Raw genomic sequence first — 13,685 nt, forward strand, 5'->3', positions numbered from 1 at the left:
GAAGACAGAATCCCGCTCTGTGGCTAACCCTCTAATTGGCTGGCTGGGCGCAGGCGGCGACTGTGTGTGTGCGTGCGGTCGGCCCCAGCGCCGCAACCCCGGCTGGCGGGCACGCATCCCGACCGCGCCTGGCGCTTCCCGGGAGCCCGCTGGGCGCGTGCGCGCACGGCCGAAACGCGTGCTTCTCGCGCGCGCTCCCTCCCCGGCGTCTCCGTTCTCCCGCCCCACGGCTGGTCCCCGGCGCCCCCGCCCTCGCTGGGCTCCCACAGCCCAAGCGCCGCTCAGCTGACCGGCGGGCGCCAGACGCCGGGCTCACAGCTCGCGCGAGCAGCTGCGGCGGGCGTGCGCCTCTTCCGCCGACACTCCCCCTTCGCGCCCCTCCCCCACCCGGGACCGGGAGCGGGACTGACTGGGAGCGAGCTCGCGGCCGCTTCCCCGGCGCCGCGCGAGGAGCGAGGCTGCGGAGACAGGCGGCGGCAGTGCGGCCATGGGCGCGCCGGTGTCGCCCTAGGACGGGCGCGCGGAGACCGCAGCCGGAGCGGCAGCCAGCCTTCCCGAGCGGCGGCGGCGGCAGGAGCAGCGGGGCCGGGATGAGCGGGAGCAGCGCGGCCCCCGGCCCAGGTTCGGGCTCTTCCCCGGCCGCCTGCCGCTTCGCGCACTACTTCGTGCTGTGCGGGATCGACGCGGACAGCGGGCTGGAGCCCGATGAGCTGGCGGGTAAGGCCAGGCTGCGGCGGCGCGGGGGATCCCCCCTCAGGGACGCGGGGACGCGCGGGAGGCGGGGTGCAGGCTCCAGACAAAGTCATCTCCTGGTGGCGCCCACTCCCCGGCCGGATGGGCGCTCGGGTGGCAATTTAATGACATTGTTATTTATTCCGCGTGCTGAGTGCGCTTCTGAGCCCGCGGGCGCCGCGCCGCCCAGGACGCCCGCCGGGGGCTTTTGCCTCCAGGCTCAGGGTTATTAATAACGGGCGCGGGGGCAGAGGCGGGGGTGGCCCTGAGTGCACGGCCCTTGCCGGCACGCCAGCCCCTTCCCCAGCAGCTGCACATGGAGGCGGCTAGTGAGTCACCGGGCATGTTAACTCCCCGGCCTTGCTGCGATCCCTCGTATCCCACCCCCCATCCTCTACGCACCGGCCGCGAAGTTTCAGCCCCGGCATGTGACGCGACGCTCTGGTCCCCTTGGGGGAAGGGGCGTCGGAGACCGCTGGGCTGTGGGGCCAGCGCAGGGTGAAAGATTAGTTGGACTTCATCCCTGGCTGTTCCCGGCTTCTGCGATGACAGTCGAGTCACCTTTTGGAATCCTGTCGATTTGGCAGTGTCACGGAGCTGGCGAGGACCTTTGAACGCCCGGGACCGGCACGATGCTTTGTTGACACTGTATACTGTTCCCGAGTTTTAGTAGTTGGATGTTTTCCCCTGTGTTGGGCGCACCGTGTGTTATTGCCTGGATTTTCCTAGAGGGGCTGCGGTCCCTCATCTTGACTCTTTTGATGGCGCAGTGCAGGGCTGAGCTGTGGAACCGACGATAGGAAAAGGGGCCCTTCAAGGATTTGAGGGGAGAGGAGGACGGTTGCGCAGTGTTGCGAGGAGGCTGGGGGAAAAACGACTGATTTCATTTTTCACGCCTGTTTCTTTCGTCTTGCCTTCTTGGATCTGAATCTTGATTTTTTTTTTTTTTTTTTTAATGGATGAGACAAGTGACATCTACCGCCCCAACTTTATCTATGTCAGTGTTAAACACTTAGGTCATAGCCTTTCAGAACAGCTTCCTTTGGACATAGCATTCCTTACTGATTGCACCAATGTGGTGGTGTTGTTTTTCTCTTTTCCTTTGGGTAGGTGGGTGGGGGCTGGGAATAATATAGTAAATAATATAGAACTGTAAATAAAACTGTTCAGCATTAAGATACAGTACCCATCAACCCACGTCTTAACTGAGTACCTTTTTAAGTCAGTTTCACAGCAAAACGTTTCAACAAAAACTCTTAAGCGTAATTTTTTTTTAAAAAAAGAGGGATGAGTACCAGTTTTTCTGTATGTATAATTATGTATCATGTTTCTCTAACAACGATTTCATGTACATACATATTAAGGATGACTTTGTTAATGGATATAAAGTTAGGGGGGAAAAGTCTGCAGAGGTATTTGGAGAGATTCCTCTTTGGGAATTGGTGAAAGGATTATTTTATTTTCTAGAATCACTTCTTCCCTAAACATCCTTAAACATTTGTGGCACCAGGTCACTTGGAGGCCTTCTGTCAGTGGTGACAAATGAAAAGAAAAGGCCTGTATTTATTTTTTCCTTCCATCTCAAGTCTATATGCCTAGTAAAGCTAAAACAAAACCTGGTGGTGTAGCTTGGGACTCTTTAGGCACAGTGCTAAGGCTCTAACAGAATTAAAAAGTAAAAAATTAATTTTAATGCACATTTTAGACGCAAACTGGCTTTTTTCCATTTGGAAATACTATGTGTGAGTGTGGGTGATTGAGATTTCTGTTCCTCATATTACTTGGTGTTTTCAAGTGACAATTTTGCCTGGTAATATTTCGGTATCAACAAATAGTTCAATGAAAGGTTTTTGAAAGCCTTTAGGTATTGATTTTTTTCTAGGTGTGTTCTAGGCACTGGGGACAACTGTGAACAAAGCAGTCAAAAATCCATGCCATTTTACTGTTTTCATTCTAGTGTAAACAAATAATGAAATACTTAGTTCACCAGATGTTAATGCTTGCTATGAGGAAAAATAAGGCAAGGAAATGAGACTAGGCCAGATGCCAGCAGAGTGGTGGCGAGGTGGGGTTGCAATTTTAAATAAGGTAGTAGGGAAGGCCTTAGGGATAAGTTGGCATTTGAACAGAGCTCTGAAGGATTTAAGGCAGCAAGCCACATGGGCTGTCTTAGGGAACAGCATTACAGGCAGAGGAAAAAGCACCTGCAAAGACTTGAGGTGGGATAGTGCCTCATTTATGCAGGCAACAGCAAGGAGGCCGGTGTGGATGGAGCTGAGTGAGGGGGGTGGATGATAGTAGATATGACCATAAAGAAAGAGTGGGAGAGATTGTATAGGGCTTCATAGACAATTCTCAGGGAAACCGCTGGAAGGTTTTGAATAGTGTAAGGAGATCTGATATGTCCTCTGAAGGATCGCTGTGGCTGCTATGTTGATTAGACTGTATCAGGGCAAGGAGACAGACCAGGTAGGAGGATCTTTTCCACTATTTGAAGTGAGAGGTGGTGGTGGTTTGGAACAAGGCAGAAGCAGTGACATTTTGATAAGCTGGATGTATTTTGAAGGTAGAGCCAGCAGGACTTGTTGATGAACTGGGCATTGTATTCATATTAAAAGAAAGTAATCAAAGATGACTCCAAGAGTTTCAGCCTAAACAATTATAAGCATCTCTATTTACTGAAATAGGAAGACTGATGGAGTGGAGAATCAGGCTGGAGAAGATTAGTTCAGTTTTGGACATGTTGATTTTAGGTGCCCATTAGACATTCAGATGGAGATACTAGGTAGGCAAGACTTCTTTCAGGGGTCTCAATTTTTGTTTAGATATAAATTGAAGGCCATGACATTGGGTAACATCACCCAAGGAGTCACTGTAGATAGTAAAGAGAAGAGGCACAAGCACTGAGTCCTGGAGACATTCCAACATTCAGAGGTGGGGAGGATGAAGAGGAGACATTACTAAGGAGATTAAGAAGTGAGGCCACTTGCCATAGCTGCATAGCTCAGTTGGTTAGGACATTGTCCTCATACATCAAGGTTGTGGGTTTTTTCCTGGGTCAGGACACATACAAGAAGCAACCAATGAATGCATAAATAAATGAAACAGCAAATCAGTGTCCATCTGTCTGTCTCTTGTCCCCCCCACCCCTGTTCTTCCTTCTCCCAAATCAGTTTAAAAGAAAAGTGTGGCTAGTGAGATGAAAGGAAAACAGGAAAATGTAGTATCATGTCCCCAATTAAACAATCTTCTTCACTGTTTTTACAGAGCTACAAATGGGGATGAAGAAACAAGGCCAGTAAGGTAGACAAATTAGTTAGAAGGTGGTTTCTGTTTTGCTGCATTAATTTCAAAGATAATGACAGTTAAGTTTCCATTTTATTTTTCTGGAACTGATCTATTTTTATCATACCATTTCTTAGCAGGTTGTCACCCTGCCTGTAGAAGGTCTTAATTGACTATCATTAAACATAAATTTTACCAGTTGTTTTGTGGATTTTTTCTTAACATATGCATGTTCTTAGGATTTATACTCTGTGAGTAGTGGGACATTGAAATCAAATTAAGGACACAAACCATATGATGACGTAATAATTAAATAGACTGAGACCTTATGTTGAAGTTATCAGGACTTTAAGTTGTTTTCCAGACATTATTCACAACAAAGCCCAGCTTTACCAACAATGGAAAAGATTTCTTTCATCTCAAATAGGTCTTTTAACAGCTAACAATAATTTGAATACGTAAGTAAATAAATGTTTTTAATGGAGGACCTAGGAATTACTGGGAGAGACATACAGTAGGCACATATATGTATGTATGTATGTAAATACATAAACAGATATACTGGTAGTACCCATTGTTCTTTTTCTGGCACATTTTAACTGTTTTACTTCTTTTATTCATGGTATATTTTCAAGGTACACTTAACCATAAACAAAAATGTCCTTTAAATGTTAAAGCAGATATGTTTAAATTTCCTTTAAATGTTAAAGATATAAAAAAGGTTTCAAACTGATTCTTTATTGCATAAAAAAGAAAGGAGTAAGTAGAAATAAGTTGTTGGAATTAGTTGATGAGAAGGAAGGCAGACATCATTTTGAAATTTTCTTTTATGGCTCATTTCCTCCAAGGCCTAAGTATAGGAATTTATGTGGCTTTATGTACAACAAATCTTCTAGGCAATGGAAAAATGAAGGACATAATTAGACCTTTGTTTAGGTAACATAAATATGCAAATCCTCAAGAGGGGAAGGGTCTTTGTCTCTCACTTTCGTAGTTCCCTTTACATAGTGCGCAGTGTTTAATAAGTGAATGAATAAGTTTACATATGACTCAACAAATTGTGTGGTGACCAGGAGAGTCTTAAAGCATTCCTATGGTAGTCTGGATTCAGTCTGGCAGATACTGAGTTGGATGGGTGAGATTCCTGCCACAGGATTTTGTTTTGCTCTCTTCCTTGGTGCCTCTTGCTATTTATTTTTAGCTTTGGTTATCTTGGGTGTGGTTTCCAGAATTGCTCAGAGGCAGTGGAGACCATGGTCTGAATTCAGATACAAAATCTGAGACTGACAGAGTATCATCACGCATTGAAGAAACCAAGGCTGAGAGGTTAAGGACCGCTCTAGAAGATCACATTGACCAGCAGCAGGCACCAGAGTAGAGCCTGGTTGTTCTAGTACACTAGGCTTTATAGGTTTGGGGTTTTTTCCCCCTTAGTTTTTATTTATTGATTTTAGAGAAAGAGAGAGGGAGAGGGTTGGGGGGAGAAACATCAGTTGATTGTACCACTTATTTATGCATTCATTGGTTGCTGCTTGTATGTGCCCTGGCTAGAGATCAAACCCTACAACCTTGGCGTATTGGAATGACATTCTAACCAAGTGAGCTATCCAGCCACTTATTTTATTTCAGTCCAGAAAAAAGATGAGTTTGACTTGAGGTCAGCAAGCGTTACTCTTATTCCAGACTGAATGTCATAGTCAAGACTTGTCTTTTAAAAATAGTGGCCGGTGTACAGGCTTGAGTGGGGTGGGAGCAGCCCTAATTTGACTACCATTGGTAGTGCCCAAGTTGTTAGCTTTGTTGACATCTTTGACCCCAAATAGATTATGTTCGAGACTGTGGACGGTCTGGCCTAGTCACTGGCTCTGGGGAAGGAGTAAAGCAAAGATCAGCCTTCATTCTGATAAGGTCAAAGAAAATTCAAGGTCTAGTTGCTATGGTATAGTGGTAACTTGATTTTTAAAATCCACTGGGAATAAAACTCTTAATGGTGAAATTAGCCCTATAGGGAGTGTAGCTAAACTCCCAGTGACAGCCCCAGGGCTTAGGCATCTGCTCCGTTTGGTACGACAGACCAGAGAAGATAAGATGATGAGAAGGGGAAGGTGGGGAGTTGGGGGTGGGGGGCACACAGTGTGTTTGGAGAAGGAGAAAATAGAAAAAGGGAAAGAAAGGGGAGGGGGAGAGATAAAAGAGGCCACAAGATTACGAGTAATATCTACGGCTAAGGTGTGGTGACAGATTCATTTCTGAGTATATCCTTTTGCTTGTATTTTCACTGCTGGTCTCAGACACTCTTGGAGCAATAAAAGTAAATGTCCAGAACACAGTGCATCGTTAGCCATCATTTCCATGTAGCTTCATTCAGACGAAAACATTTTCCTCTTCTATAACTTACTGGAGGAATGAGACAGTCCCTACATGAGGTACTTTAGGAAACAAGGACCATGTGTTCAGATCCCTAACATTTTTGATGGATAATGACCTAAATTTTGTTTTGGTAAAGCCATAACTAGCCCTTACGCCTTGGATTAATTATTCAATATTAAATGTTTACCTTGAGTCACCATTCTGTAAGAATCTGCGATGAAATAGCAATAATAAAATAACTAACATTCTTTCTCCATGCCAACCACTGTGTTAAATGCTTCATAGTTATTACCTTACTTAATCCCCAAAACAGCCGTAGGAGGTGGCACAATTTTCTTTGTTTTGCAGATGAGGAAACTGAGGCTAGGGAGTTTAACCCAGGTTCATTCAATAAATGAGAAACCTAGACTGAAAAGTCTGTCTGACATAATCCATCCATGTCCATGACTGCTACATTTGCTGCTTCTGTAATAATATATGTTGTATTACACAGATGAGAAAATCTACTGGCATAGGAACTCTATATGGATAACTTTATAAGCAAACGAGATCATCTTTTAACTCTGTGTAGGAAGGGTAATTAAGAGGGAGACTGTGACTTGACCTTGCCTGCCTCTTCTCAGGGCTGGCACTGATAGTGTCTCTTGCGTGCACTTCATTTATTCATCAGAAAATTATTTTTGTTTTCATGAATATTTATAAAAGTTAGATATTACAATATAAATATAAGGCATTTCTTACATAACTACAAATACCATTTTCAATTTTTTTAGCCTCTTTGCTTCTTCCCTTACTAGGTTTGTCATCTATCTTTTCTTCCATTTTAAGCATAAATTGTGACTTGTCCTTAGGTAAGTTTACAGTATTTAAGGGGAACGTGTGATTGCGTGAGAAACCGTGACTGCAGAGCAGTGAGTCCAGTAGTTCGGCCGTCGGACACGCAGTCCTGGCCCGTCACTTAGGACAGCCGTGGGCTGGGTGTTGTCGTCTGTCTCGAAGGGGCTAAATGAGATGATTGCCTTCCAAACATACCAGCCCTCTGCTCCTCTGGTCTGGAATTGTCTTTGAATAAAAAAATGAAATGTATTAGTTAAAAAAATTAACCTTAAACGACATAAAATATGAGGACTAATATATCCCATATACACCACCACAAGTAGTTATAATTTCCGCCACAAGGAAGGGAAAAAGAAATCAATTAGTTTGTGCAATTTCCTTTTTTAATAAGTTGTTAAAAATATTAATACCAGTTCATGGACTCTCAATTATTACCTACATGGACTTTTAGGGACCCGGGGCCCTCTCTTTGAAATTACCATATTAGATAATCTCTAAAAAGTCTATATTTAGCTAGTTCTCCACAAAGTAGCTGATGAGCTCTTAGAATAATTTTTTTATACTTAAAATTCTTCAGCTTCTTTTGTATTTACATTATGATTCAAGCTTTACCCTGTATTTTAGTCTATTTGGCCGCCTGTCACTCATAGACCCATGGCCTATAAACAGCAGACACTTATTTCTCACAGTTCTGGAGGCTGGAAAGTTTAAGATCAAGGTCCCCAGGTCTGGTGTGTGTGGGGGGCCCTTTTCCTGGTTCACAGATGGCCTTTTGTGGGAGGAGTGAGGGCGATCTCCAGGGTTTCTTTTGTAAGGGCGCAGCTCCCATTCATAAGGGCTCCACCCTAAGCACCTCCCAAAGGCCCCACCTCCGAATTCTGTCACTGTCACATTGGGGACAACATATGAAGTCTTGTGGGAGGGGGGGGGCGTAATGATTTACATTAGTCTATGATTTACAAAGTTCTTCGTAATCTGGTCTCTGCCTACCTTTCCAGCCTTTTCGGACTATGTCGCTCTTTCCGTCTGCATTGGATTCCTTACAGGTTTTTAAAACACAGCAGTCTTCTTGCCTCATGGCCTGTTCATCTTCCATTCTCTCCCTGGAATCCTCTTTTTCCAGACCAGCATCATCCATAAAATATAAAGTATGAGACAAATTTCTAATTTAACATTTTGTTGTAGCCAAATTTAAAAAGGTAAAAAGAAACAGATACTAATTTTATTGATATATTTTATTTATGCACTTAGGATGTTATTTTAATACATAATCAATACGAAAATCATTATTTTTAAAAAAGATTGTATTTATTTACTTTAGAGAGAGGTGAAAGGAAGGAGAAAGAGAGGGAGAGAAGCATCTATGTGAGAGAGAAACATTCATCAGTTGCCTTTTGCACTGGCTCCAACTAGGCACCAAACCCTCAACCCAGGCATGTGCCCTGACCTGGAATCAAACTGCTGACCTTACACTTTGCAGGACAAGGCCCAACTGAGCCACACTGGCCAGGGCTTTTCTTCCACTTTTTAATGCCAGTCTTCCCCAATAGATTTTTGGATCCCAAAGGGCAGGAACTTTGTCTCTCCTCTTTATTGTTGTATACCCAGTGACCAAAATAGGCCTGGTCCATAACATGGACTCAAATATTACAGATTGACTAAATGAATGAGATAATTTGAAATGGACAAAAATATAACTTTTCCTTTTATTACTGACAATAAAAGTTAGTATGTTTATGCTTGGGTTTTTAACCTCCAAAATGGAAGCTAGAGTTTTGTTGTGGTTTTTCTTTTTTTTTTTTTATGAGAAGCTTGTGAAATTGATGAAGAAGCAAGAGTGTGGATAGATGATTAATATTTTAAATAAGTATATTTCAGCTTTGTGGCAAGCTACTAAAATTTATTCTGTTTATAATATTTATTGGCCTCTTCTGTTCCTCTTGAAATAAGTTGTGATTAAATAAACTTAATAAACTTTTTCTTTATCAGCTTTATGCAAGCAAGCATGTCGGTGTCAGCAAAGCTTTGATTTTTTTTTTATGTTGATTTTTAGAGAGCAAGAGGAAGGGAGAGAGAGAGAAAGAGACATTAATTTGTTGTTCCACTGAGGTATGCACTCATTGGTTGATTCTTGTGCATGCCCTGACCAGGGATTGAACCCACAGCCGTGGTATGTAAGGACAACCCAACTGAGCTACCTGGACAGGCTGAAGGCTTTGATTTTTTTTTTAAAGCAAATGACATGTCTTATTTATTTATAAACTAGTGCCAAGTGATGAGCACATAAATCGTGGGAAGTATTTATGGAATTTCAGAAAGTTGTATTATAAAGCGCTTGTCGCTGCATTTGTGGTTTTTAGAGGAATACCTTGGGAAATTGCCTTCACAGCTTCCTTGTTCATGGGCATCTGCATCATGCACATTTTTCCATCTTTCTCCTTCCCTTCACCTCTCTCTAAAGTAAATAAATAAAATCTTTTTAAAAAATAATGATTTTTATATTGATTATGTATTAAAATAACATCCTAAGTGCATAAATAAGATATATCAGTAAAATTAATATCATGTTTCTTTTTACCTTTTTAAATTTGGCTACAACAAAATGTTAAATTAGAAGTTTGGTGCATGGTCAGCGAGGACAATTTTCTTTGTTTCTGTAAAGTTTAATTTTATGTATATGTTTTTCCATTTGTTTTGTCTCTATTATACCTTATATAATGTTCTTTTCTACCTGAGGCTTGGCTTTTTCAGATGGTACCATCTATTGACCTTTTAGCCAGAGATTCCAAAAATTTTTAGTATGAGACTGCCTTTTCCACATAACTTTTCAAACAGAATGCAAAGATGGTTGGCTGACTGTAAGGAGGTAAGAAGTCAGAATTCTAGGAATAAAAGTGGAAGTTGCGTATTTTATATGCTACTGGGACAGCACATCCTGAGGATAGAAGAATGGGGAACAGCTGCTTTCGCAGACATCCCTGCACCTTTCCCAAGAACCCAGGGCATTTATTAACTATTCTAAATTAATATTGTAACTATTTCTTGTATAACCTTGTATACATTACTGTTACAGAAAGCTACTTTGGAAATAATGCTGTCCATAAATGACTTTCAAAGTTATGTATTAGCACTATTAAGTTAGCGGTAGCTCCAGGAAATCACCTTTATACATATGATGAAACTATGAAGGTTGCGAACATTTATTGGGTCATGAATGGTGGCTGGTGATTTATAAACATCATCTCTATTTATAAACATCATCTCTAATCCTCACAACAACTTGAAGGTACTGTTTTCCTCATTTCGCAGATGAGGAGACTGAGGTTCAGTGGGGTACCGCCCAAACTCACAGAGACAGTAAAGGCCAAAGCTAGGACTGCATCCCAGGCGGACTCCAAAGTGGCCCTTATCCACTCCGTTCTGCTGCCCCTCCATGTCCTTGAGGCCGGCCGTCCTCAACTGCTGGCTGGTGGCACATGAGTGGGCTTGCCATTTGGGAACCTGGTCACAAGTTAGTTATTAACAATAGTTCAATACTGAGGTTGTAAATGATAAACATTTTAAAAATTTATGTATTGATTTGAGAGAGAGGGAAACATTGAGTTGCTTTTCCACTTATTTATGCACTCATGGGTTGATTGATTCTTGCATGTGCCCTGACCGGGGATCGAGCCCACGACCGTGGCATATTGGGACAATGCTCTAAGCAGCTGAGTTACTTGGTCAGGGCTAAATGATGTACATTTTAAAAATAAGTGGAATGGATTCAGGATCTTCCCAAATGATATCAGTCTCACTCAGTTCCATTCCTATGTGTTTTTTGTTGGCTGTAAGAGAAAAGGGTGGCCTTATATGCAACACGCCAGTAATTGCGGGAAGGCCGTACATAATGGGAAATCTATCTTGTTAAGTCTACTGCTAAGCTACTGTTACTGACGAGCTATGAATAGTTTTCATGTATTCATATTCTATTAGGAATACCCCTGCGGAAGTAGTCTATATGTTTCCCTGCCCTATATGTTTTTTTTTTTTAATTGTTCATATTTTGAGGATACACACAGGCGTATGTATTTCAACACTAATGCTGATCTAGACTGTTCCTAGATACTTTTCCCAATTGTAAAATGTGATGATGTTTTGGAAAGGGCTTGCCAACTAGAGAGTGCAATAAAAATATGAGGTAGAATTTTAGAGTTCTAGAACCTTTTAAGCTCAACCCTGCTGTGAGGACGAGCATGCTGAATCCTTAGATACAGTGTGGACCTCTAGGTTTTAAACTGTGAAACCCAGTTTAAAGATATTTTTAAGTAGTCTGTCTTCTAGATCCCAGCAGCCTTGCGACGTAAATCCACTTGTTTTGCATAATTTTCTTGTGCCCATGCCTGGAGAATCCAGGTTTCTGCTTTGAAGACTGTGTTTTTTGCCCGGCCGGCTTCCTCTTTTCTAGCACAGCACACTCTTACTGTCATTCATGTAACACAGGAAATTATTCTATAGTTTGGAGAAACATTATTATAGAACTGATATGTAAATTAAGTTTTTAATAGTCTTCATTCCTCAGTACAGTTTGGTACAAGTTTGCTTAGACCAGACTTTTGTACTTTTTTTACCTTATTTCTTTTTCAAAGATCACCCTTATTTTTACTTTAGTCCTCATGAAGCCACTTTCTATTTGCTCTTTTGATTGTCTCTTTTCTGTAGAAACCTGTGGAAGAAGTAATAGTCATTGGCAAAAATTTCCACCATCATCAAAACCTATAGTGTAGAAATTCTGACGTCTAATTGAATCCTCTAGTTACCTTCATCCCCAGCAGAAACTGGGAAGAGTTTATTATTTCCCATAGCTTTTCAGGTTTTATACTTTCTGTTTCTAATATCCCTTTAGTTTCCTTCCTTATCTTTCTCTCATAGTCCTTTGGGAAAACAGGGACATTCTGCTGGATCAACAATATTCTTCCAGTATATTAAATTTATACCACTCTTTTTTTTTTCCTGTAGATAGGGACTAAAATAGCAAAAATAGATTGTTTCCCTCTAGGCAGATGAGACATGAGTTGTTTAGAGGGGGAGTGAGCATCTTGTAGTGAACATCCTCCCTGTCATAAGAATGAGCCCCAGCAAATCGACTGGAATTCCGTAAGGGTGAGACGCGGACTTCCATAAGAATAGTGTGAACAGTAGGAATTTAGGACTGGTTATAGGTTTAAAGCTTATGGATGGTTCACTTCTCGCACCACAGTGTTTTGTTTGATTTTCTAGGTTAATTTCTTTTCAGTTGAAGGAAATTTAAATGGCTGGGGTAGAAAGATAACAGATTGTTTAAAAACATTTCCCATCTCCTGTCTCAAGTGTATTCTTTTTTTAAATAAATAAACTTCTGTCTGGATTTCAAAATATTCTGGCTCAGCTCCAGGGAAGTGAGCTTTCGTACTTCATTGCTTTGTGCCATTGTTCACGAGAACAATGACTGTGATTTCACAGTTTATTAAAACACAAGTTGGTACCACTGAGGTGATTATGCCAAAATAGGTTATTTTGTTTAGTTGTTCTCACTCCTGTCTGGCAGTGCTTATTTTTCCATTGGCAGCCCTAGTTACGGTCTGATTTTAAATAAATACACGAAAGCTGTGTGTGCTTGAAGGGCAAACCTTGTGTGTTCCTCACAGTGAAGGACCGAGAGGGCTCGCTCGCTGTGAACCGCTCATAGCCCTCCTGTCCCTGGTGGAAGAGGCTAGTTGGCTCAGCATTAAAGTGTGGCTGCGTAGTGGGTGGAAGGTGATGAAAACCAAAACATTAACATTGGACTGGTTACTCAGAAAATCCCTTTTCCTGATCTGTCTGTCTCTCTCTCACCCTCTCTTCTACTTGGAAAACAACTTTTTATGGTTAGAGTGGCAGAAATGGTACAGATATCCAGACACATGCCCTAGACCTGGGACCCCGGAGTCCCCACATATTTAATTGCTCCCTAGGAGAGTCATTGTAGAGTCCCATGCGCAAATATTGTGCCTGCTGAAAGTTTAACAAAATCGTGTTCACTCTTCCCTGGAATGAAACCTCTAAGCAGAAGTAAAAACAGCTTTTTTTGGAATGTGGCCGTTGGGCCAAGAAGTAGACATAATTTGGTGAATCATTATGGGGCAGAGGCCTTGATGTGAAATGTGTGTTGACAGGTATGCACATTTAGTATTTATTTCTGTGCCCCACTGAACTCTGTTGACCAGATCAGTCTATTTTGTTGAAAGGCAGCTGTTGAGAGACGGTGGAAATATTGGTGGGGGTAGGGGGGCAAGAGGGGTGGAAGGAGAGAGAGAGAGAGAGAGAGATGGTTTTGTTTTTTTTTTCAAATGTAAGGGAAAGAAAGAAGTAACTTCTTAAATACTTGCTCCTAAAAAATAAATTCTTTTGTAAAATTGAGATTTGCCTTGGGGCATAAGGGAGAGTGTAAGTGGTTGTATTAT

General features: G+C 42.2%; 1 protein-coding gene across 3 annotated transcripts in view; it reads left to right on the forward strand.

Annotated features, from left to right (window-relative positions):
- Positions 1-414: 414 nt before the first annotated feature.
- DENND5B (DENN domain containing 5B) overlaps positions 415-13,685 on the forward strand; it is a 166,366-nt gene continuing 153,095 nt past the window's right edge. For all 3 annotated transcript variants that reach the window (XM_054591280.1, XM_054591278.1, XM_054591279.1), the window contains exon 1: positions 415-717. In XM_054591280.1, the coding sequence (XP_054447255.1) occupies positions 591-717 (127 nt within the window). In that variant the 5' untranslated portion in view covers positions 415-590. The remainder of the gene's footprint in view (positions 718-13,685) is intronic.

The sequence above is a fragment of the Pteronotus mesoamericanus genome, unplaced genomic scaffold (assembly GCF_021234165.1).
Source record: "Pteronotus mesoamericanus isolate MK-2021 breed Mesoamerican mustached bat unplaced genomic scaffold, CSHL_Meso_final scaffold_21, whole genome shotgun sequence".
NCBI lineage: Eukaryota > Metazoa > Chordata > Mammalia > Chiroptera > Mormoopidae > Pteronotus > Pteronotus mesoamericanus.